The sequence below is a fragment of the Hetaerina americana genome, unplaced genomic scaffold (genome assembly GCF_022747635.1).
Source record: "Hetaerina americana unplaced genomic scaffold, ioHetAmer1.1.p SCAF_27, whole genome shotgun sequence".
Taxonomy (NCBI): domain Eukaryota; kingdom Metazoa; phylum Arthropoda; class Insecta; order Odonata; family Calopterygidae; genus Hetaerina; species Hetaerina americana.
In genome coordinates, this window is record NW_027286841.1 from 4,957,331 (window position 1) to 4,984,148 (window position 26,818).

At 40.0% G+C, this 26,818-nt stretch overlaps 1 protein-coding gene across 3 annotated transcripts in view; it reads right to left on the reverse strand.

Moving 5' to 3' along the window:
• fmt (phosphatase 6 regulatory subunit 1-like protein fmt) overlaps positions 1-26,818 on the reverse strand; it is a 79,919-nt gene that overhangs the window by 19,598 nt on the left and 33,503 nt on the right. For 2 of the 3 annotated variants that reach the window (XM_071586867.1, XM_071586865.1), the window contains exons 12-15: positions 25,476-25,842; positions 12,440-12,529; positions 11,846-11,937; positions 5,916-6,173 (exon numbers count right to left, since the gene is read on the reverse strand). In XM_071586867.1, the coding sequence (XP_071442968.1) occupies positions 5,916-6,173; positions 11,846-11,937; positions 12,440-12,529; positions 25,476-25,842 (807 nt within the window). The remainder of the gene's footprint in view (positions 1-5,915; positions 6,174-11,845; positions 11,938-12,439; positions 12,530-25,475; positions 25,843-26,818) is intronic. The other variant, XM_071586866.1, reaches the window with a different exon arrangement.

Below are 26,818 nucleotides of genomic sequence, written 5' to 3' on the forward strand. Positions count from 1 at the left end.
CTGGAGACGAGACGTGGGTTTATGAGTACGACACGCAATCCAGACATCAGGCAAGTGAATGGCGTTCACCAAATGAGCCGAGACCAAAAAAACCACGTCGTTTTCAGTCAAAAAAGAAGGCAATGCTGACGGTTTTCATGGATTACAACGGTGTAGTGCATCATGAATTTTTGCCAGAAGGCCAGACAGTAAACAAAGAGTATTATTTGGGCGTTATGAGACGTTTGCATGAAGCAATTCGCCGAAAGAGACCAGAAATGTGGGCAGAAAACTCGTGGATTTTGCACCATGATAACGCACCGTCGCACAGTGCTATCATTATTCGTAATTTTTTGACGAAAAATGCAACAAATACCATCCAACAGCCACCGAATTCACCTGATTTGGCTCCCTGTGACTTCTTTCTGTTCAATCGAGTTAAAAAACCATTACGGGGAACGCGTTTTAGCAGCCGAGAGGAAGTAATGGAAAAATCGCAGGAAGCACTGATGGACATACCGAAAACCGAATATAAAAAATGTTTCGAGGATTGGATCAAGCGCTGGCATAAGTGTGTTGCAGTCGATGGGGATTACTTTGAAGGGGACAATATAGATTTAGATGAATAAACTTGTATTTTTAATTTTCTGACTAAATTCCGGGAAATTTTTGATCAAGGTAGTATGTACGGAATACGGTGTATATATACAAAATACATATATATATATATATATATAAATATATATAATAATATATATATATATATATATATAAATATATATAATAATATATATATATATATATAAATATATATAATAATATATAGAAAAGAATAGACACATATAAAAGAACACTTACACGGTAAATTGTTCGAGCTTTCGGCCCTCTCAGGGGCCTTCTTCAAGAGAGACTGAAAATATGCTATGGAACAGGAGAGGGGAAAGAGTTATGGGCGTGGAGGGGAGGTGTGGAGGGGAGGTGTGGAGGGGAGGTGTGGAGGGGAATGCTGGGAGGGAAATTAAATATGGCGGTTAAGGGTGGGAATTTTAAAGGAACGGAAGGATAGTATGTAGGCGGATTCACGAGTTCTCACCTCTATGTTGGTAGCTGAATCAGGTAGGGATTCTAGGATGCTGAGGGAAAAACACTGGTCGAATGAAAGGTTGTGGGAATTGGCGTGTGAAGGGATAGGAAGAGAAGAGAGTGAGGCAGAATTACAGGAGTATCGGTGATTATTCATTCGGATGGATAAGGGGGTAATGCATTCACCTATGTAGAAGGAAGTGCAATGCTTGCATGATAAAAGATAAATAATATTTTTTGAGAGGCAATTAGCGTGGGAACGAGGTGGGGGGGCTATGAGGGGATGTAGGGAGAGGGGAGTAGGCATAATAAGAGGACAGGTTTTACATCGGGGGCGGTTGCAAGTTGGGGAAATATTGGGAAATTTGTCACGGGGGGGCGCCAAAGGGTTGGTGGATCTCAGAAGGTTTTTGAGATTGGCGGGTCGTCTGTATGCGATAGATGGGCATTGGGGTAGTAAGGATGAGGTCGCGTCATTGTCATGTAGAATTGGGAACAGTTCTTTAAGGAGGGTTTTCAGTCTGTGTGATCCGGGGTAATAGGTGGTGCAAAGGTTGAGTCCTGCGTCAGATGTGGGCTTTTTATTGTGTGGTGTGTGTGGTCGGGTGGAACGGTGGATTTTATTTCGTAGCAACTTTTCTGGGTAACCGCGTTTGAGGAGTGCAAGGTGTAGATTGGCAAGGTATTTGTTGAGAGTGGCTGTGGTGTTGCAAATTCGGTGTCCGCGGATAGAGAGAGAGTTAGGAATCGAGCGTTTTGTGTGTTGAGGATGACAGCTAGTGTGGTGAAGGTATTGCTGATGGTTAGTGGCTTTGATGTGTACTGAAGTAGTGAATTTGTTGTTTTGAAGTGAGATGTCTGTGTCAAGAAAGGTGATAGTGGAGTCTGAAATGGAAGAGGTGAATTTAACCGTGAAAGATGAATTTAAGGCGGATAAGAAGTTGTTGAGAGAGTCAGAGCCATGTGTCCAGAGAATAAAAATATCGTCTATGTAGCGGACCCAGAAAAGAGGTTGAAGGGGTTGCTGTGACAGGAAGGTCTCTTCGAGATGGCCCATGAAGAGATTGGCGTATGATGGTGCCATCCTCGTTCCCATCGCTGTGCCTTTTGTCTGTAGGTAAAAACAATTTTGGAAAGTGAATGCATTTTTTGTAAGGACGAAAGTGGCAAGATTGAGGAGAAATTCCGTTGAGGGGCGCTGGGGTAGGGGGCGCAGAGAAAGATAATGCCGGAGGGAGGATAAACCTTCTGCATGGGGAATAGAAGTGTAGAGTGAGGTAACGTCGATGGTGGCCATAAGTAGGTTGGGTGTGGAGGGAATAGAGACGGAATTTAGACGGTCGAGGAAGTGGTACGTGTCTCTCGTGAAGGAGGGCAAGGAGAGTACAAGTGGTTGTAGGTGGTGGTCAAGGAATGCGGAGATTCTTTCGGTGGGAGAATTGTAACTGGAAACTATAGGACGACAGGGGATGTTGGGTTTGTGTATTTTTGGGAGGAGATAAAACTGGGGTGTTCTGGGGTTTGGGGGTGAAAGTAGGGATATGTCTTGGGAGGTGAGGCCTTCTTCTGGTCCGGAGTGGAGGAGAAAAGACCGAATTTCGGTTTGGAAAGTTTGTGTTGGGTTTTTGGTTAGAGTGGTATAGGTGGATGTATCATTCAGGTGAGCGAGGGCTTTGGAAATATAATCTTTGGTGTTTAGAATTACAACAGAGGAGCCTTTGTCGGCGGAGGTAACAACGATGTTAGGATTGGACTGTAGGGTTTTTAGGGCATGACGTTCGTTCATGGAGAGGTTATTTTTCGGTCTGAGATGTTTTCTGAAGGATTGATTGGAAACTTTTTCGATGAGGAGACGTATAAAAATTTCGACAGGATGGTTACTAGGAAGGGGTTTTGGCTCATGAGTTGAAGCCGGGCGGAATTTGTCAAGTGCGGGATTGGTTTTTAGGTTACTGAAAGGTTTACTTTGTGATTTCCAGAAGGCGCGCCATCGAAGGTTTCGGCAGAAATTGAGGGTATCAGTGAGTATGTTTATGTGGTTTATTTTTGGTGTAGGGGAGAAGGATAGGCCTTTGCTAAGAACGGATATTTCATTGTCTGAAAGGCTGGTGTTTGAAAGGTTTACAATGTCATGGGCATTGTCGGGGGGAGGGGGGGGTGTTGGGATTGTTCGGTGGTGGCTGGCGTTTTGGAAAAACCGGAGGGCCTTTGGGAGGAGGGGGAAGGTTGTAAATGCTGCGGAGGTCAGGCTTATATTGAAAGAGTGGGGGTGGTTGAGGAGGAGGTGGCGGGAAAGGGTGAGAGTGTGGAATTTTGAGACCAACTCGGAAGTAGGAAATATACAAGTTGGACAACTTTTTAAGGAGAGTTTGACGTTTTTGTTGGAGGGAACGTAGGGCAGACGAAATTATGGCGTTGAGTTGTGGAATTAGGTGAGCAGAAGCCAAAGAGATTATTTTAAAGAGGGAAAAAAGGTTTGATTTGTGTTGTTCACGAATGCATTGGTATTGCATAAGGATTATTCTCTTCTATTCTATAAGGATTGCATTAGGATTTTATTCTCTGGACACATGGCTCTGACTCTCTCAACAACTTCTTATCCGCCTTAAATTCATCTTTCACGGTTAAATTCACCTCTTCCATTTCAGACTCCACTATCACCTTTCTTGACACAGACATCTCACTTCAAAACAACAAATTCACTACTTCAGTACACATCAAAGCCACTAACCATCAGCAATACCTTCACCACACTAGCTGTCATCCTCAACACACAAAACGCTCGATTCCTAACTCTCTCTCTATCCGCGGACACCGAATTTGCAACACCACAGCCACTCTCAACAAATACCTTGCCAATCTACACCTTGCACTCCTCAAACGCGGTTACCCAGAAAAGTTGCTACGAAATAAAATCCACCGTTCCACCCGACCACACACACCACACAATAAAAAGCCCACATCTGACGCAGGACTCAACCTTTGCACCACCTATTACCCCGGATCACACAGACTGAAAACCCTCCTTAAAGAACTGTTCCCAATTCTACATGACAATGACGCGACCTCATCCTTACTACCCCAATGCCCATCTATCGCATACAGACGACCCGCCAATCTCAAAAACCTTCTGAGATCCACCAACCCTTTGGCGCCCCCCCGTGACAAATTTCCCAATATTTCCCCAACTTGCAACCGCCCCCGATGTAAAACCTGTCCTCTTATTATGCCTACTCCCCTCTCCCTACATCCCCTCATAGCCCCCCCACCTCGTTCCCACGCTAATTGCCTCTCAAAAAATATTATTTATCTTTTATCATGCAAGCATTGCACTTCCTTCTACATAGGTGAATGCATTACCCCCTTATCCATCCGAATGAATAATCACCGATACTCCTGTAATTCTGCCTCACTCTCTTCTCTTCCTATCCCTTCACACGCCAATTCCCACAACCTTTCATTCGACCAGTGTTTTTCCCTCAGCATCCTAGAATCCCTACCTGATTCAGCTACCAACATAGAGGTGAGAACTCGTGAATCCGCCTACATACTATCCTTCCGTTCCTTTAAAATTCCCACCCTTAACCGCCATATTTAATTTCCCTCCCAGCATTCCCCTCCACACCTCCCCTCCACACCTCCCCTCCACGCCCATAACTCTTTCCCCTCTCCTGTTCCATAGCATATTTTCAGTCTCTCTTGAAGAAGGCCCCTGAGAGGGCCGAAAGCTCGAACAATTTACCGTGTAAGTGTTCTTTTATATGTGTCTATTCTTTTCTATTTGTGTTATGTTGTGTCAGCCAATTATTGTGCCGCTCGTATGAGTTTTTCCGTACAATCGTTATAATAATATATATATATATATAAATATATATAATAATATATATATATATATATATATATAAATATATATATTATATATATAAATATATATATTATATATATATATATATATATATATATATATATACATATACATACACACACAAATCAACCCTGACGTTTTGAAAGTATGGCCAACATCTGATTCTAATGAAGGCTGTGTGCATAGGTCTGAATAAATTTACAAAGTATCACTCTGAGTGACCTTTTCAAAATAATCCTGAAAAATTATATTTCAATGTTTTTATGGGTCTTTTCTTAATATCCTTACTTAACGTCCCTCTCATCAACTCCCTCCTCCTTGTGAAAGCCTCTTTGCCTAGCGCAATTCTTCTTCTTACGTCCCTACTACTTTGACTGTGTTGGTCCAAAATACTTCCAAGATATATAAACTGCTCCACCTGCTCTAGTTTTTGCCCTCCTATTTTAATGTTTAGCTTAGACTTCTTCTTTCTAGAAAATCTCATAACCTTTATTTTATTAATATTGATTCTCATCCCATACCATAAGTTCATCGGTTCTCCTTTTATCTCTACTAGTAATAATCTATCCGTTACCTGCTCTATGTTGACTATGCTTCTTCCTACCTCTTCATTTAATACTATGGCAACCCCTCATTGGCTCTCGTCCCCGCCGCTGTATATTATTCTAAAATTCAGTAATCCCTGCTATCCTTCCATCTCACCTCGCATAGACCTAAAATATCTATATTTCCCTGTTCCAGCTCTTGCTTCATCATTCTCCAATATCCCTGTCCTCATCATTGTCCTAAAATTCCACACTCCTATTCTAACTAATTTGGTCTTTTTCTCCTGTGTCTTCTGTCCTGCTGGTTTTCCCATGCAAGGGTTGATGATGTTGTATCAAATTCAGAAACATTTTCTATTCATAACTTCACAAGATTAAATGGACAATAAATATGAACGGGCAGTTCCATCACACAGAAGGGTATTGAGGCAGTTAAGACTTGCCTTGTTCGGGGTGTGTAGTTGACTGCGTGTACAAATCTGCGGTTGGCAACCCTGTCAAAGGTCTCCTGGTCGTCCTCCTCCTCCTCTTCCTCCTCCTCTTCTTCCTCCTCCTCCTCGGGGTCGCTCCCATCCAGCGAGGAGCACGACGAAGAAGCATGCATTTTCTCGGCGCACAGCTGCTTGAAGAGCTCCGTCTGCCTGGTAAGATCATCCCCATTCATGTTGTACACCATACTTGGCACGTGGTCAACGGCATCACTTTACAATTAAGATGTGGTGACATTCCATTAACACTGCACCCCATTCACGTCAATGCTTTTTTCAAATTCAAGGAATTTATTTATTCAATTGGTGCAAAGTGCTGTCAATGTTAACTCCCTTGAAATAAGGCATTAGTTCAAGCAAACAAAGAACATCCTATTTTGAGAAAATCTAGGCTACAATAGTCAAGCAGTAACACTTACAAACATTTGAGAAAATAACACATGAAAATTTAATTTCCAGCCCAGAGAGAAATTTTGAAACATGGGAATATCTTTCAATGAATATAAATTGTGTCATAAATTAACATTTAAAACCAAAAATATTTGTTTTTTTCCCTAATGAATACAGATATTCGGAAAAAAAATTAGCACAGTAATATCTGCTGTTCATACATTTTCGTGGAAAGCAAACAATATGTTTTTCCCCACATTTAGGATCTCATTCCCCATGGACCATCATCACCTTGACATGGTGGAAAGGTTTGTGTGGATTATTAGGAGTTTGTAATAGACATGTTGAGACCAGTGGCATGCTATGGCAGACAAATGATGGATACAGGGAAAACCTAACACAGTTATGAGCTAAAAGAATTGACTTTAGTCAGGGTGGTTACAAAATTAAGAATGTACCAGCTAGGGTGAGAGTAAGTAATGTTTACCAATTGCAATGCTTGAAACAGCTTGTACAAGAAATTAGCTCTGCAAATAGCAAGGCGGTAGCATTGGTTGCACGAGAGCAGTTTTCCAAATAAACATAGCCTTGGGACAAAATGAGCCATCTCGGTACTTTAAGTTGAAATCCAGTACAAAACTCCAAGAAAATGGAAAAGGCATCCTAAATAATAGCAGTGAGTTTAGTGAGGCAATCCTTGGCGATGGGAATCAAACTTATTATTATTTGTTATTCTACCATTTAGGGTTAAGTTAAGTTTTGGATGAACACACACTGTGTGCTCCTACATATTCCTTAGCCACGCCCAACTATGCAAAATCTGACCCAATGCACTACAATCAATTGTTCTTTGATTCCGCATACTTTCTACATCCCATTGTTTGGCCCAGCATCTGTATCCTTTTCCTACCCCTACTTTACTTGCCTAACGCCCTCCCCTCTATCACAGCACACCATTCCCATTCAAAATGTTCTGCATCCATTTTCCTCATGGCTTCTCCCAACAAAGCACTCTCTTCCCCATTACGCCTCCCCACTTAATCATCTGATTTCTTCTTTGTCCACTTCATCCTTCTCCACACCCACATCTCCAAAGCCTCCAATCTATGCCTACTGTCTTGCTTTCACAACAAAGATTTACAACTACCCTCCATATTACAGTTTTCACCAGTCATTTTGTAACTTCCTTACTCATTGTTACTCTCAACAATACCTTCCCCTTGTGTAAGCTTATTTGCTTAATGCAATTATTTTTCATATATCCCAACTATTTTGAGCAACTTATTCCCAAGATACATAAACCGTTCCACCTCCTCTAGATTTGCCCTGCTATTTATTTACTTGCACTGCTTCTTATTTAAATGTCCTAAAAATGATATATTAAGGCTTGTTTTACCCTGTAACTTCTAATGGGATTGTGATCTGGGGAACATCATCTTCAAATCAAGCATTTTTAGTTCAGAAAAAAAATAATGACTCATTTTATTGTGCACATTGCAGAGCTCTTTTTAAATATTTGGGAATATTAACTGTGCCTTGTGCATACCTGCATATCAGGGGGTGACTTGCGCTTTGAAAAACAAGCATGACTTTACAATGAATAATACTTATCACTCTCACAGTACGAGAAGATGCAAAGATATACATGCGAAAACATCAAACCTGTCTCTGGTAGCTAAAGGACTGACATCAATGTAAACAAAATTGTTTAACAACCTGCCGAAGCATTTTAAAAAATGAGACAAGAATTTCACTATTCAAGAAGAATATACTTGGATTTCAGGATGATGAGTGCTATTATAGTATAAATGAATATTTATGCAAAACTTAAATTGTATATTAGTTTTTGTCGTAAATTTATTAATATTTGTATTACGGAATAATGCAATCTATATCCCATTGGTGTGTCCCACACACCTTTCATGTATTCTAAATACTATACGCAATGTCTGCTGTATAAATAAATATACTACTATTATTTTAATGTTTCATTTAGCTCTTCTCTTTCTCAAAAATGGTAAAACCATTACTTGGCTTTCATTGGCTGATTCTCTCATGCTCTTAAGAATGACTACAACACCTCGGCAGACTGGCTGAATAGATCTTGATCATTTGCCTAATCTAACTCATTTTATAACTTCCTCACCGACGTTCACTACCCCACGCTCCTTCTTCCTGTGCCAATTTTCCCTAACATTTCCAGGACATAGTTCAAAAGTATGGGCAATAACGGACTGCCTCGATTCTCTTCCTAAAATTGCCATCCCATATGCACCTCAGCGTTCTGGGACATTCACAGGTTGTGGATTATCTCCTATCCCTCTAATCAACTTATATCTTCTGCAATACTTCCATCAATTTTCATCCTATTTTCTCTATCGAGCTTGTTCTTATAATCTATGATAGAAACAAATACATTCTCATTGAGATGCTCCTTTCCATTACTGATCTCATTAGAACTGTGGCAGCATGCATAACTCTCTCTTTCCCAAACTGATAATCCCTTCAGTTTTCATTCACTCAGTTCTCCATCCTCTAATATTGATGATCCTAAGCACCACTTTTGCTGCATGTGCAACCAAATTAATCGTTTCGTGGTCCTCACACATGGCTGCCTTCCCCTTTTTGGAATCTGAACTAAAAATGATCTACCAAAATCATCTGACCAAATTTTTTCCCTCATAAATGCTACAAATTAGTCAATAAAAACTCATCCTTCTGCATTTTCCTTAACCCCTTGGGTAGTTATCTTCCTCATTGGTCTTACTTGATTTAAAATCCCTTTATTCTCTTATCTCACAATCAAGCACGCAAAGTCCAATGCTACCCTCATCTTTGTCATATTCTCCTTCTATGTCTCAACTTGTTGGCCTAATATCTTTATCATAGGTGTAGTATATCATACCTAGAAAACAATCCTCTGGATACGATCAAACACATGGGGATCAAGATAGTGCGGTGGTTAACGTCTTGGCTTCCCACCGAGAGGGTCGGCGTTCGAATCCTGGAGAAGACAGATCTTTCAGGAGTATTCCAATCCCTTCTCAAGGGGCTTCGTGGAGAGCAATTTGAGTGAGTATGCCATCAGTTGGATGGGACGTTAAACTTCAGACCCCTTGGTGCCTTTCGTTGAGAATAGGCTGATGCCAACACCGGGTTTCTCTCCACTCTTCCCATCTATCCCTAATGATGCAAATGACCTCAACTGTCGCTCACTTTCCCTAAATCTATTTCTACTAATGAACATGGTGAGTGCAGACAGAATGATGATGAATGCAGTGTTTGAGGTGCAGGTGGTGGGTTAGTGGTCAGAGGTATTGGAAGTGTAATAGCACTGTGGGCAAACATAATGCATTTGGTAATAAGGAAAGGATTCAAAAGCTTACTGGGTTTGGATATTAGAATGTAAACCCGGTGAACTGTTGAAGTCGTATTGAGAAATAAGCAATTCCCTTGACTTAAGGAGAAGAAACTTATCGAAGGTAGTATTTGATATTATAAAATGACTAACACAAGCAACAAGAAAAGTAACATGGAGTTAGAGGCAAAAACATTTCAGCATCACTTGTAAAAGGCTAAGAGCTGCTATTAACAGTGAATAGTAGTATTGCCATCGACATGGCTGCAAGGCATTATAAGCCTATGAAGGATGTTTCTCAGTAATTGAATTTTAAATTGACCATGAAAAAGGAGTAATGAATAACTGATCATGGCACTTTTCCACTAGATAAAATTTTTATTCCATGACTGGGTTCACTGTATTACATCATCAGGTCCTGATGAAGATGTAACACATCGAAACCCGGTCGTAAAATTAAAAAGAATTCATCACGTGGAAAAGTGCTTCAATCATTTATTCATTCTGTTCGACTTCCACCACATCATGGCTGAAGCTACTCAATTTGTACGAAGAAGGAGATGCAAGCAAACTACTGTGGTAATTCAAATCCTATATTTGGTGAGGGTCACTCAATTGGGTGAAACCAGCAGAAGAATGATGAGCCAGTTTCAATGCCTATCTTCAAACTTCTTTTCACACAGTAGAGCGAATTTCAACCTTCTTATTGGAATGGATGAAAACGGTTTTGAAATCATGAACATAAAATATTCTGACACCAAAAGAGAGAGAGTACTGAACTGGAAAAAGCAAGGACATTATTTTGCATCACAACTGAATAAAATAAACTTATATTGCGTAGCATTCGTGGCTAATGTAATAAAGGAAATAGCTACCTCCAAGGTATGTAATCCATGCATCTGTAAATTGCACACTACATAAGAGATGCAACCTTGATTTCACATATCGTGATTTTAAAATAATTTTTATTTTACAAGAATGAGCAGACCCAGCCATTTTATAACACGATATTCTCACAGAATTATTATTTGGATTTACATAAATTTGATAATGCAATTTTACGTCAAGTTGTCTTGGTCACTTGGGGAGGCATCAAATTTTTTTTACAAAAGTAAGCAACTAGATGGAATTTCAGCCGAGATGGGAAGATTTGGGCCCATTTCAAATAAACTGTTTTCTTTTTGCAACACGGTATTATATCATTCCATTAATTTGTTACAAATTCCAAGATGCACCTTTTTACAGTCATTCAATATATTTTTTATATCCTTGGGTTCCCATGGTTAGATGCAACAGTGTAAAATTTATTTAACCATGGCACATTCACGAGGAAAGAGATTAACCTTAGAAACAACATCTGCTGATCCTGGTGACGGACTTTGCTTGTTCATGGGCCACTAGCACTCGTAAATACATAAAGGATAAAATGCATGCTGTTCATTTGAACTGAATACCTAAAACAAATGTACTGGTTTTATGAATGAGTAAACACCAACAAAAATGCTTATATAAATACATTATTCATGATGTGTCAAGTTTCTGAATATTTGCACACTATGTTTGTCACCATTATGTACCAAAACCATTTTACTATTAAAATATGTATTTGCACATGACATATCATTTAAGTATTGCTTCATTTGCAATGACTGCATAAATGATTCAACTCTTTGGTAGCGAGAGTAGTAAAGAGAAAGGATTTTTCATGGCATGCATGCCTATATATGTATGGAAACAACGGCTCATTTATCATCATTGAAAGTAATCTTGATGTTACATAATTTGATAGCAGTGATATCTCATTTATCCCAGCTGTCATGCAAAATCAATATTCTACTGTACTTGGAATAATAAACACTTGCATAAAATTGGACGGCAACAATTCATAGCAATTAATGCTCACCTGAGCCACTTTCAACATAGACATTGAGCCACAGAAATTGAAAGCAATATTCAGATCATGTATTTTAGTAACAAGAGAATTAGCTCTTTCTGATTTCTTAAAATATGAAAACATATCAAAGATTCTTAACAATGACATGGATATTGTTTTGGGACATATGTTTATCAGGTGACACAACCACGTCAATCACAGCAAGAAGAAATTATGTGAGGGATAAGATAAGGAGATACTAACTGTTGAGTGTCGTCTTCATCAGTGAACTCTTCATCATGGTAGTTCCCCGTGAATATTGTGGCGATCTGTTGGATCTGGAACTGGTTATAAGTCTGCAAAGAATTTTTAAGAAAGTAAAAACATTCATTATCATTAAAGAATCATTGACATTAATATACATGTACAACAAAATATGAGATATAGAATCATTACGATGCCAGACATACTTTTTTCTGGAAACATTACTGACAAGCAATGCAACAGCATTAAGAAATGGAATACATCACTTATGCATTTATCATGTATCAATCATGTATAATGATGTATCTAATACCATCATTTATCATTGTTTCTCATTATTTCTGTCAATCAATTATGTTCAGTTAAACCCCCAACAAGTATTATTGGACCATGTGTTTACCTGAATTTTACATTTTTTTAAAGTCCTATCAATGCTCGTATTATACCGCAATAACCCTGCAATAGACCACAATGCACCCTGGAGTAGATAACTTTAAGCCTGAGGACCTCAAAGTGTTTAAAAGTAGTGCCCAGCATATAAGTAATATCAACGATGGTGGCGATGGAATTGGGGCATGGTGGTCCAACACTTACTTGCTGTAAAACAGGCTCCTGGCGCAGCTGGCTCCCCCCATATGCCATCTCATCACTGGCGGGTGAGGCATGGCTCGGGTGCTCTCCTCCCTGAATCACGGCATTATAAGGCAATGATTAAGTTGCGGTGAAACTCTTTGACCAAAGTGGAATAACTATAACTTAGTCACATGGATAAATTGACATATGACCACTTTATACATATGCTTATTCAATTTCCTTACCCATTCAGATGAAAAATTATCAAGGTTACAAAGAAATCATGCTCAATGAGAATAATTCGTTCTAGAATCTTCCTTATAATGTTAAACATTTGTTTAACGAAACAATTTTTCCCAAATTAATTCATATAAAATGGTAACATGCATTCCATACAATATCGAATAAACTATGTAAAAGGTTCACTCAAAGAAAATTATACATACATTCAATGGATAGAATCCCTACCTGATTCAGCTACCAACATAGAGGTGAGAACTCGTGAATCCGCCTACATACTATCCTTCCGTTCCTTTAAAATTCCCACCCTTAACCGCCATATTTAATTTCCCTCCCAGCATTCCCTCCACACCTCCCCTCCACGCCCATAACTCTTTCCCCTCTCCTGATCCATAGCATATTTTCAGTCTCTCTTGAAGAAGGCCCCTGAGAGGGCCGAAAGCTCGAACAATTTACCGTGTAAGTGTTCTTTTATATGTGTCTATTCTTTTCTATTTGTGTTATGTTGTGTCAGCCCATTATTGTGCCGCTCGTGTGAGTTTTTCCGTACAATCGTGATATTAAGCTACCTAGCTACTGTTCCTGTCTCTCCTGTGTTCGTCGTGGGATCCAGCACCAGGTTTTGCGCCGCGGATTCTGCTCTATTTTGAATGTGCTATCCTTTCCCTCACCACTGTCTTCCTTCGTTTTCTATTTATTTTCCACAACCTTCTCAATCGCCTAAACATGGACCACCCTCATCCCATTCTGTCTTGGATCCGAAATTTTCACCGTCACGCCTATAAGGTCGCCAAATACACAAGCCACACCGAGTTTCTCACCTCCTGTCTGTCCTTAGGAATCGTTCCCAACGGTCTAGTCATTTCCCTACCACTATCTGCTACTCTTCCCGATATCCACCCCATACTTAATGCATTTTCTTACCAAAAATCTTTAGAATACACCCACCTTATCCTTATGCAATACCAATGCATTCGTGAACAACACAAATCAAACCTTTTTTCCCTCTTTAAAATAATCTCTTTGGCTTCTGCTCACCTAATTCCACAACTCAACGCCATAATTTCGTCTGCCCTACGTTCCCTCCAACAAAAACGTCAAACTCTCCTTAAAAAGCTGTCCAACTTGTATATTTCCTACTTCCGAGTTGGTCTCAAAATTCCACACTCTCACCCTTTCCCGCCACCTCCTCCTCAACCACCCCCACTCTTTCAATATAAGCCTGACCTCCGCAGCATTTACAACCTTCCCCCTCCTCCCAAAGGCCCTCCGGTTTTTCCAAAACGCCAGCCACCACCGAACAATCCCAACACCCCCCCCTCCCTCCGACAATGCCCATGACATTGTAAACCTTTCAAACACCAGCCTTTCAGACAATGAAATATCCGTTCTTAGCAAAGGCCTATCCTTCTCCCCTACACCAAAAATAAACCACATAAACATACTCACTGATACCCTCAATTTCTGCCGAAACCTTCGATGGCGCGCCTTCTGGAAATCACAAAGTAAACCTTTCAGCAACCTAAAAACCAATCCCGCACTTGATAAATTCCGCCCAGCTTCAACTCATGAGCCAAAACCCCTTCCTAGTAACCATCCTGTCGAAATTTTTATACGTCTTCTCATCGAAAAAGTTTCCAATCAATCCTTCAGAAAACATTTCAGACCGAAAAATAACCTCTCCATGAACGAACGTCATGCCCTAAAAACCCTACAGTCCAATCCTAACATCGTTGTTACCTTCACCGATAAAGGCTCCTCTGTTGTAATTCTAAACACCAATGATTATATTTCCAAAGCCCTCGCTCACCTGAACGATACATCCACCTATACCACTCTAACCAAAAACCCAACACAAACTTTCCAAACCGAAATTCGGTCTTTTCTCCTCCACTCCGGACCAGAAGAAGGCCTCACCTCCCAAGACATATCCCTACTTTCACCCCCAAACCCCAGAACACCCCAGTTTTATCTCCTCCCAAAAATACACAAACCCAACATCCCCTGTCGTCCTATAGTTTCCAGTTACAATTCTCCCACCGAAAGAATCTCCGCATTCCTTGACCACCACCTACAATCACTTGTACTCTCCTTGCCCTCCTTCACGAAAGACACGTACCACTTCCTCGACCGTCTAAATTCCGTCTCTATTCCCTCCACACCCAACCTACTTATGGCCACCATCGACGTTACCTCACTTTACACTTCTATTCCCCATGCAGAAGGTTTATCCTCCCTCCGGCATTATCTTTCTCTGCGCCCCCTACCCCAGCGCCCCTCAACGGAATTTCTCCTCAATCTTGCCACTTTCGTCCTAACAAAAAATGCATTCACTTTCCAAAATTGTTTTTACCTACAGACAAAAGGCACAGCGATGGGAACGAGGATGGCACCATCATACGCCAATCTCTTCATGGGCCATCTCGAAGAGACCTTCCTGTCACAGCAACCCCTTCAACCTCTTTTCTGGGTCCGCTACATAGACGATATTTTTATTCTCTGGACACATGGCTCTGACTCTCTCAACAACTTCTTATCCGCCTTAAATTCATCTTTCACGGTTAAATTCACCTCTTCCATTTCAGACTCCACCATCACCTTTCTTGACACAGACATCTCACTTCAAAACAACAAATTCACTACTTCAGTACACATCCAAGCCACTAACCATCAGCAATACCTACACCACAGCATAACATTCTCCCCTCAATCACAGTCTTCAACATCCCACTGCAGGTCAGTACACCCTTCATCCACTTTTCCTGCCTCCATGGGAATTCTCCCAACAAACCCCTCTCCTCGCCCACCATACCAAGTACTTCCTCATTTGTTTTCTTCTTCGTCCATTTCACCTTCTCCATTCTTCCACACACCCACATTTCAAAAGCCTCCAGTCTACGTCTATCCTCCTCCTTCAATGACCACGTTTCCACGCCGTACATAGCTACGCTCCATATCAAAGTTTTTATGAGTCTTTTCTTACCATCCTTACTCAACGTCCCCGTCTTCAACTCCCTCCTCCTTGTGAAAGCCTTTTTGCCCAGTGCAGTTCTTCTCCTTACGTCCCTACTACTTTGACCGCGTTGGTTCAAAACACTACCAAGATACGTAAACTGTTCTACCTGCTCTAGTTTTTGCCCTCCTATTTATATGTTTAGCTTGGCCTTTTCTTTCTAGAAAATCGCATAACCTTTGTTTTATAAATATTGATTCTCATCCCATACCTGTCGCAGTGAATTTCCAATTCACTTAGCAATGCTTGCAGCCCCTTGGCTGACTGACAAACTAAAGCTTGGTCATCAGCAAACCTAACTGATTTTACGAATTCCCCGCCCACTTTTATTCCTACCTCCAGTTCTTCCCATGCCTCTTTGATCATTTCCTCTGCATACAGGTTGAACAGCAACGGTGATAATGGGCAACCCTGCCTTACACACCTTCCTAACACTGCCCATCCGGACTCTCCATTCCCCACCCACCTGAGCAGTCTGAGACATGTACAGGTTGCGGATTAGCCTCCTTTCCCTCCAATCTATTCCTATTTTCTGCATAATACTCATTATTTTTTCCCAATTCATTTTATCAAACGCTTTTTTGAAATCTACATAACAGGCAAATACTTCCTGGATGTGTTCTATATCCTCTGGATTAATAATCTCATTATTGCAATGGCATCACGCGTAACTCTCTCCTTCCTAAACCCAAACTGATCATCCCCTAAGTAATCACTTGCCCTACTCTCTATCCTTTTGTTTATGATCCTGAGAACAAATTTGGCTGCGTGGGATATCAAACTTATTGTCCTGTGGTCCTCACATGATGTAGCCTTTACCTTTTTCAGAATCTATATATATAAAGGAGAGTGTTTGTTTGTATATATGTAATTTGTTTACTTTTTTGCTGTCATAGAAACGGCATTTTTCCAACTATGCCAGCAGGATACTTTTGCAAGAACACTATTGTATTCAGAATTGCCGAGATATTATACGTGGAATACATCAAGGAAAGTCTTTTGTAGAAGAAAAATGGGCAACTTTGATCCTGAGAATAATATTTATTCATGTGACGCATTGGGCCGAGTCTACACAGTCCATCCTAACAACGCCGAATGTTATTTTTTAAGACTGCTTCTACATACCATTAGAGGACCTCGCTCATTTGCAGAATTAAGAACGGTAAACGGAGAAATATGTGAGACATTCAGAGAAGCTTGCCAGAATTTACGGTTGCTAGAAGGAGATCAAAACTGGGATGACTCATTGCGAGAGGCCAGTTTGATTTCTCTTCCAGGACAAATCCGAATATTGTTTGCCATCATAATAACCTCCTGTAATCCATCTAACCCAAAAACAATATGGGAAAAATATAAAGAATCAATGAGTGAGGATATACTGGCTAAAGTTTGAAGTGGAAATCCTACATTGGATATTACGTTTAACTCCGACATTTTTAATAAAACTTTGATTATTTTGGAGGAAAAGTGTATCACCATGGTTAACAAGACTTGAGTGGAACTCGGTCTTTTTGCACCTGTTCAAGATCAACAGGGTGTATTTTATCCAGATTATATACGTGAAACTAGCTACAATGTCTTAGACTTAGAAGCATACATCGCGGATAAAAAGCCACTTCTTAATTAAGATCAGAAATTCGCGTACGAAACAATAATGGATCAAGTAGATAAACAAGAAGGAGGTATCATTTTTCTTGATGCTGCTGGTGGCACGGGAAAAACATTTTTAATTAATTTAGTTCTCGCTGAAATCAGGGTTCACGGAGAAATTGCTCTAGCTGTTGCATCTTCAGGTATTGCAGCGACATTAATGGAAGGAGGAAGAACAGCCCACTCTGCCCTTAAGTTGCCACTTAATATTTCCCGACAAAAAAATCCCACATGCCATATAAATAAAACAAGCGGCCAGGCACAAGTTCTTATAGAATGTACATTGATAGTATGGGATGAGTGTACGATGGCGCATAAAAAATCTCTTGAGGCCCTCTACGCAACACTTCAAGATCTTAGAGGAAACTGCTGTTTAATGGGAGGAGCTCTGGTACTCCTGTGTGGAGACTTCCGTCAAACTCTGGCTGTCATTCCAAAATCGACTCCAGCCGATGACATTTATGCCCGTTTAAAACATTCTGTTCTATGGAATCATGTCTAAGAAATTAGCCTTAAACAAAACATGCGAATCCTCTTAAGAGATGGTAATGCTCAAAATTTTGCAAATAAACTTTTGGAGATTGGAGAAGATAGATTAGTTATTGAAGCATCTGGTATGATAAAATTGTCATCAGATTTATGTGTATCGGTGAAAACTGTCCGCGATATGTTACAAGCAGTCTATCCTAACGTTAATCAAAATTATAAAAATTTAGAATGGTTGTGAGAAAGAGCCATTCTTGCTCCTAAGAACGATGATGTTAATGAAATTAACTAGGAGATACTAGCCATGCTGCCAGGAGACGTGATTGAATATAAATCAGATGATACCGTAGTGGATGCTGACGAAGCCGTCAAATTATCCAACGGAATTCCTAAATTCACTTGATCCAGCTGGATTGCCACAACATCGCCTTATACTTAAAGTAGGATCTCCAATCATTTTATTGCGAAATTTAGATCCACCAAAACTCTGCAATGGGACACGATTGTGTGTGACATAATTAATGAAAAATATAATCCAGTCAGTAATTTTAACTGGAAAAGGAAAAGGTGAAATAATTTTTATTCCACGGATACCTCTAATCCCAACTGATCTTCCCTTCAACTTTAAAAGATTACAGTTTCCAGTCCGGCTAGCTTTTTCAATTACCATTAATAAACCACAGGGACAGTCTTTAAAGTTTTGTGGTGTTGATCTAAGATCACCATGTTTTAGCCACGGGCAACTTTATGCTGCTTGCTCCAGAGTAGGTTCGCCTAAAAATTTATATATTCTTTCTCCTGGATATGAAACAAAAAATGTAGTTTATAAACAGGTGTTAAATAAAAAAGATTCTTAAATTTGTATGAAGTAGTGTATTATTGTACTTTATAATTTGTTGTTTTTATTTATGTAGTATATTTATATTACTGTTTCTCCCTAACCCGTGCAAAGCCGGGTATTCAGCTAGTAGGTACTAAAACTGACCTCAAAAAGTCTTCCGGCCAGATTCATTCCTCATAAATACTATGAATCAGCCTATATAGCCTCTTCCTCCCACATTTTACGAAACATTTCAATAGTTCCACGGGAATGTTATCCACCCCCACGGCCTTCTTTAGTTTCATCTCCCTTAATGCCCTTTCTTTCTCATTGTCTAGTATGCCTGGACCTAAGCTGTCTTCCTCTATGTCATATTCTTTTTCAATGTCTAACTTTGTTGGTCTAAGTTCTTTACTATACAGTTCTTCTATATACTCCTTCCATCTCTCTTGGATCTTTCCTGCGTCAACTATTAGCTTACCCGCCTTATCTCTAACTGTTAGCATAGATCTTCCTTTCTTTTTTCCACACACGATACTCTGGTTAACAGTGTTGTTTTACAATTGCTTTTCATTTATCCATACAAGAAGCAACCTTTCAACATCATTTAGAAGAAAGTACATCACTGTTGAACTGACATTCCCATCTCTCCCTAAGAGGCATCTATCTCCTTAATCTTGTCTTTTCTCCTGAGGATAGTCCAACTCGCAGATGTAAACCAATGATGAAAACAATCTTGGCATAATGCACATCTGCTCTCATTTGTGTGGTTGATTCAAAATATGGTTTGGCACGTTTCCATAGCAAGAAATCCTAATGAGTTTCTGCACTGACATATAACTGAAAATGAAACATGGATACACTACATACTGCACTCGAAAGAAGGTGGGGATGGTGAAAACGGCCAACTAGGTGATGGCCATGGTTTTTTGGGATGCACGTGGAACCATCCACTTGGATTACTAGCAAAAAGGACAAACGATAAATGTAGAGTATCATTCATCATTATTGAACTGGTTGAGAGACGAAATTAAGTCCTAATTTGGCAAAGAAAAAATTCTCTTCCGTCTAGTCAATGCACAGGTCCACACCTGCATAGTTTTGATGGCAAAAACTATGGAATTAAAGATTGAATAATTACAACACCCACTGCATTCACCAGATTTGACCCCCAGTGATTTATGCTATTTCCAAAATAATATACGAGGGTCATCCGGAAAGTAGTACCCGTTCGTGAATTAAAGACACAAAAGTAAATATTAACAAACATAAAAAATTTTATTTGAAAGAGGATACTTTAAACTACTTCTCAACATAATCTCCAAGCAAATTAAGGCATTTGTCATAACGTGTGACAAGTTTCTGTATTCCTGCTGCATAGTCCTTCGCCGCCAGCTCATTGAGATACGCGAGGGACCCATCTTGCACAAATTTTTGCATAATGCAGATGGTGTTTAACAATTTCATGAACAATTGTTCGAGAAACATTGGGAAAATGCTCACAGATGTCATCAATTGTGACGCGCCGATCGTTCCTCACGAATTCGTCAACTGAGCTCACCAGTTGGTCTGTAATGACAGACGGTCTCTCCGAACGCTCATCGTCGTGTGTGTTCCCCCTCCCCATGTTGAAGTTGCGACACCACCGCCGAACAGACGACTCGTCCATTACATTGTCTCCATACACCTCCTTTAATTGGCGATGAATATCACATGGGCGAACGTTTCTTGCATTGAGGAATTTAATCACTGCCCTCACTTCACAACTGGCGGCGTTCTCAATTTTTTTAAACATTGTAAACAATCACAGAAACAACACAGGCAATGCTAGCGTCACGCAACTTGGCTCAGAGAAGGCAGACAAGCCACTGAAGCTATCTGACCTCGTCCAGCGGCTACTCGCGTCGTCAGCACTTCATGCGGCACGAACGGGTACTACTTTCCGGATGACCCTCGTACTTAAATGGCTCAGCGGAAAATGATTCACATTGTATGAGGAGCAACATATGTGTGGAACAAAATTACTTCCTTTTCAATGGAATTCAATTGGAATTCAATGGAATTCAAAGGAATTCATGGATTTACTGACGTCATTCAACATCAATGCTACCAACAGTGAACCTACTAGAGTGAGTGCTAGTTCGCAAACAGCTTTAGATAATGTACTAACTAATATCGACCTTGATCTAGTACAAACAAATACCATTAATGCCCACATATCTGATCACTACCCACTTCTTTCTACAATTGCTGTGTCTACATCCAAAGAAAGTAAAAAATACTACAGGAGGTATTTCTCTGATCAGAATATGATCGCCTTTTGTGACTTATTAAATTCCCATGAGTGGTCCGATTTGTTTTCCTTGAAGTCCTTTGACCTTAGCTTTGAATATTTCTATTCCACCTATCTACATTACTTTGAAATCTGCTTTCCCCGTGTCCTGAAGCATACAAAAAACAAAAGCTCTTCTGTTAACTACAAAAGTCAGTGGGTCTCTGATGAAATTCGTTGGCTTTCAAAGAAAATGAAAGATGCCGCAGTGTATTACAAAAGTAAATCAAATCCAGCAGATCGCCAAGAATACTCAGTACTCAAGAAAAGTTATCGCCAAACCTTACAGCATGCCAAAAAATCTTTCAACAACCTTAGACTTACCAATGCAGACAATAAATCTAGAGAGATTTGGAAAATAATTAACGAATCCAAGGGTCGACATCATGTACAAGATCTTCAACTGCAGGACTCCGCTGGTAATGCTATATCAGATTACTCTAAAATGGCCTCCATCCTGAATGATTTCTACCTATCCCATCAAAATCCCACAGTTTCAGTCAATCCAGCAAATTATTCTCATATTCCTAACTCATGCAATTCATTATATATATTCCCATGTTCAGCCATGGAACTGACCAACGTAATCAATAAATTACCTAACAAATTTAGTCCTGGATTAGATGACATCCCAGGGATAGTCATAAAAAGGTCGTTTAATGCTATTAAGGATCAGCTGCTGTTCTTAATTAATGAATCCTTAAAAACTGGAATTTTCCCGAGCCCTCTTAAATCAGCAAAAATTGTGCCAATATACAAAGGGAAAGGTTGCAAAATGGCAATGAATTCTTATAGACCAATATCCCTGTTAAACCAGCTGGGGAAAATATTTGAAATAGTTTTTTATCAACGTCTTGTATCATATCTTGAGACATATAAGCTATTATCCACATCTCAACATGGATTTAGGAAAACAAGGTCCACTACAACAGCCACATATCACATGGTGAATCAAATACTTTCAGGATTGGATAATAGAACTGAAACTTTAGGATTATTTTTCGATTTCAGTAAAGCTTTTGACTTCGTCAATCATCAGTTACTCCTATATAAACTGAAATGCTATGGTATAAGAGGCACGCCCTACAAATGGATTGAATCTTATCTAAGTGAACGGCATCAGTATGTTGAGCTCTCAAGAAATGGCTCCAAATTTGTTTCCCCTGGTAGAGAAGTAACACTGGGTGTTCCCCAGGGTTCGGTACTTGGTCCTATTTTATTTTTAATCTATATCAATGATCTCCCAGACAATCTTAAGCTCATTAAGGGGATAGACCCAATACTGTATGCTGATGATACAAATATCATTGTATCAGCCTCCTCAGTAGACAGCTTGACAGAAAGAGCCGCCGAAGTAGCTCAGATTTTCAATGCATGGTGTCTTCATAACTTTCTAAAACCCAATTTAAATAAGTCCAGCCTGATTTATTTTACTAATAAAAAGAAAGTTTCATCTGCAATCTCAGTAGATGTAGAAGGTGTGAGCATTCCCCAAAATTCCAGTACCCAATTCCTGGGAGTAATCCTGCAGAAAAACATGTCTTGGGAGGAACATATTTTCAAATTACGCAGCAAGTTAAGCTCCCTATGCTTCCTTATTAGAAATATTAGGTATTCTGTAAATTTAGAGGTCCTTCTATCCATTTACTATGGTGAATTTTATTCTCGTGTTACTTTCAGTATCCTCTTCTGGGGTTCCTCTCCCCATGCGGGCATAATCTTCAAAATCCAAAAGAGGATTATACGCATTATGAGCAATGCTCCTTGCAATGCACCATGTAAACCTCTCTTCAAAAGACTTGGTTTATTACCAGTACCTTGCATATATATATTTAATGTCATCTTACATGCAAAGGGTAATATTTCCCATTACAAGTCCAACCACAATTACCATAGTCACTACACAAGGACCTGCAATGACCTGCACCAACCATTTGTCAGGACATACAATACTGCCCATGGGCCCAAAGCAATGGGCTTAAGGTTATTCAATAAACTTCCCCATGAAATGAAATATGAAACAAAAGTACCTGTTTTCAAGAAAAAGCTGTTTAACCTTTTAAAAAATAATATGTTCTATTCTGTAAATGAATACCTTGAATTGTCGCAATGCATCAATTCCGGCTTAAACAATTGATATGTAATTATACTAGTGTATTGGTATGTATATATATATATATTTATATATTGTATCTCTTCTATTGTGAAATTGTGAAAATTATATTTGACGTGTCCTATATTTGTGTATGTATGAATATGCAACAAATCTCCGGACAAATAAATGTATTATTATTATTATTATAATGGCACATACTATAAGCAAAAAAACGGTCTTGCCATGGGCTCCCCTCTCTCTCCCCTGTTAGCCGAAGTCTTTATGGACTTTTTTGAAGAAAAGCTGTTTGATTCCAACGAAAAACTTATTAAGAACATCGTCTATTGGTATAGGTATGTGGACGACATACTATGTTATTGGTCTGGTAGTGAAAGGCAGTTGGGCCAATTTGTGCAGTTCTTAAACAACAGGCATAATTCTATTAATTTCACAATGGAAATGGGAGTGAACCATTCAATAAATTTCTTGGACCTCGGGATTGAAATCAAAGGGAGCCAACATGTCTTTTCCATCTATAGGAAACCCACGTATACGGACCTAGTGATTCCTTCTGATTCTTGCCATCCCATTTCCCATAAGCTGGCAAGCTTCCACTGCATGCTTCACAGATTAATCAGCATTCCAATGCCTAAAACTTCCTTTGACCGAGAACTCACCACCATCAAGTTCATTGCAGAGAGGAATGGCTACAACGGCGACCTCATTGATTCCCTATTAAGGAAAAAACTGAGAAAAAGTGCCGTCGAGCTCCACACAACCCTCCTGCCATACTCCAATAACCCCTCGCGTATATGGTGTAAAATCCCCTTCTCAAACTCTTTGTCCTATAGAATTGCCAACATTCTACCCAAGGATAAATTCCGTGTTTCATTCTACACCCCTTTTTCCATATCCAAAGCACTCTGCTTAAACAAAGATAAATTTGACATCGAAAAACAGTGTGGTGTTTATGAATTAAAGTGCCAATGTAATGCGACTTATGTGGGACAGACTGGACGAAATTTTGCCACACGGATCAAGGAACATCGGAAATGTTATACGTTAGGCAACACCACATCCATCTTTGCGACCCACCTCTTGGAGAAGAACCATTCCCCGGATTTTGAATTTAAGCCGTTGCACAAATTCCATAAGAGCAAGAAATTGGACGCTCTCGAGAGTTTAGAGATTATCCAACGGAGAAACCAGAAGATAGAGCTACTTAATGACATTCAGTTCCTCTCTTGCCCCTCCCCACTTTTGTCCATTAACTTCCCTTAGTGCCCTTTATGACGACACCTTCCCCCCCCCGAAGAGTGAGCTGCCCGCACTTCGGGGGTTCCATTGGTTTTTCCTGCCTTTCTCTTCATGACAAACCCCCCCTTCCCCCCGCTCTTTCCTCCTCTGCCACCCCTTCTTGTAGCTTGGTATATATATCCCTTCTCCTTGTACTTTTCCTCACCTGATGATGATACAGTGTATCGAAACCATGGTCGGCAATAAAGTTTTAACTGTGGAAAATTGCAACGAAGTTTTCATTTTGTAAGAATGATATGAGATATCCTATATCCCTACGTACTTCTCCCATATCATTTAAACAAAAGTAAACACTGAACTCTAAATACATAATAAATTACATCTATACATGAACATAACCGGTTAACCACAATAATAAAATTACCTTTGCATACAAACCATTTACAACAAAACATAGCTATATAATAATCTACTGAAAAATCTACACGATGCATTTATGCCGCTCCACATTTCAAATCAAATCTTGTAAGTAACCCGTGGAAAATATTTCAACAAAATTACTCAACGTTTCAACAAGTCCAAGAATTACTCGAGTGCATATCACACAAAATTATAACGTGGGGCACGAGAGTTGCTCGTTTTCAATCAACCATTACACTGAGAAGAGGTTGATGTCTACGTGTGGATGCTGAGGGGTGATTCTCAGGAGTTGTTGAAACTATTTGATGCGAAGCGATTCATCACTAAATGAGGTATATTTTTATGTGTTTCTTAAAATCTGGACTAGAAGTAAATTACACGTACATACTTGTCATGCACACAGGGTTTGTGCATTTTTTTGATCCTGGTGCCAAGAAGAAGGGAAGGCATTACATGTGAAATGTATTTACATGAAAGATAAACTTGAATGAATTGCTTACCACAGGTATCAAAATAGTTTCGATGAATAATAAGTGGCATACATTTAAGGAAAAAAGTGATCAAGCACAGATTAAATTAACCCAAAAAGTGGAAAAGAAACCATTTGTGGGAAATCAATGGATTTGGAAAATGGTTAGAGAAACACACAATCGTTAAACATCTATCACAAGATACCTTGAGCATGGAAATCTATGTCGACTCAAGCACATGAAAACTTAAACAAAGCAAGCTATCCGCACTCACCAAGAGAACGTTGTTGGTGGCGTTGGCTTGTGCCAAGAGGGAATTGACAAAAGTGCTCCACTTCTCCAAAGTGACTTCATCCATTTCTGGAGGGTTTAGAGCAGGCACTGCGTTGGGTTTGCTTTTTTCCAGAGGTGACGTCGGGGGCGACGGAGAGGTGGGGGGCGAGGGGGAGGACGTGGGGGAACTGGTGGCCAATGGTGACTTGGTGCCATCCTTTTCACAGCTTATGCCGGCTGCCGCCAATGGAGCAATGACAGATTCCTGGGTTTCTTCCTCTGAAGATGGCATCGTCATCTTGGCCACATTGTTGGCAATTTTTATCAGATGGCCCATGTAACCTCGCCGACGCCCATTTGGCTTGGCCCTGGAGGAGATAAAGAGAATTGTCGAGACAGACGTGGGGGAGGGGGAGGGGGGGAGAAACAGGGTTTTGCCTGGAAATGGCCTCATGATTGAGACCTCTAGGGATGCACATTGCTCCAGCTAAAAATGCTACTGCACACCGCTATTATCATGTCTCAGTAGTTTTTACAGTCATTACTAAATATAATGCATCGAAACGTAATATCTTGATAAAAAATACATGCAAGCATACAGATTTCATAAAACAAGGATTGTATAAGAAGTATCGGGAAAAGTTTCCCGGAACAATAGATTTATCTCAGATATTGCAACAATGCCTCAAAATTCTTAAAAGTACATCTCTTGAGAGCGTCGACACAATTTTCCAGCATCTTTACCATGACTTGAAGACTCCCTGGTAGGTCCTCAAGGGTACACATGCAAGCTTCTTTGATGGCACTAAGGGTCACATGGTGGTGGTGTCCTTTGATGGATAGTGGATTTCACTTTTATGGGAATAGAAAATAGTAGTCTGCTGGTGCCAAGTCGGGACTGTAAGGGAGTTGGGGAACTGTCGCGATGCTGTCCCAGAAGGTCTTCGCAAGCAGGCACTTGACTCTTGCTCTTTTGGTCATCCATCAAATGCTTTGGGATGAGTTTATCGCAGATCTTTTGCATCCCCAAATTTCAGTGACAGTGGCGTGTACAGCTATCTTATCGATGGCAATACGATCAGTAATCATAGGCACAGTTAAGCGACTGTCTGAATTCATCACTCCATGCACATTGGCTGATGGGGTGAACGGCTATCCAGCGTGGCCTCATCCTCCACACACTCTTGGCCATCTTTGAAGAGCTTGCACTGCTTAAAAACTGCAGTTTCTGACATGCTTTCATGTCAGAAACTCGATTCTGACTCAAATCCATTCTGGGCATTGATGGTACTGCTGTTGATGGATTGCACGAGAGTGATTTGAAAATTTCTCGGAATGGAATAG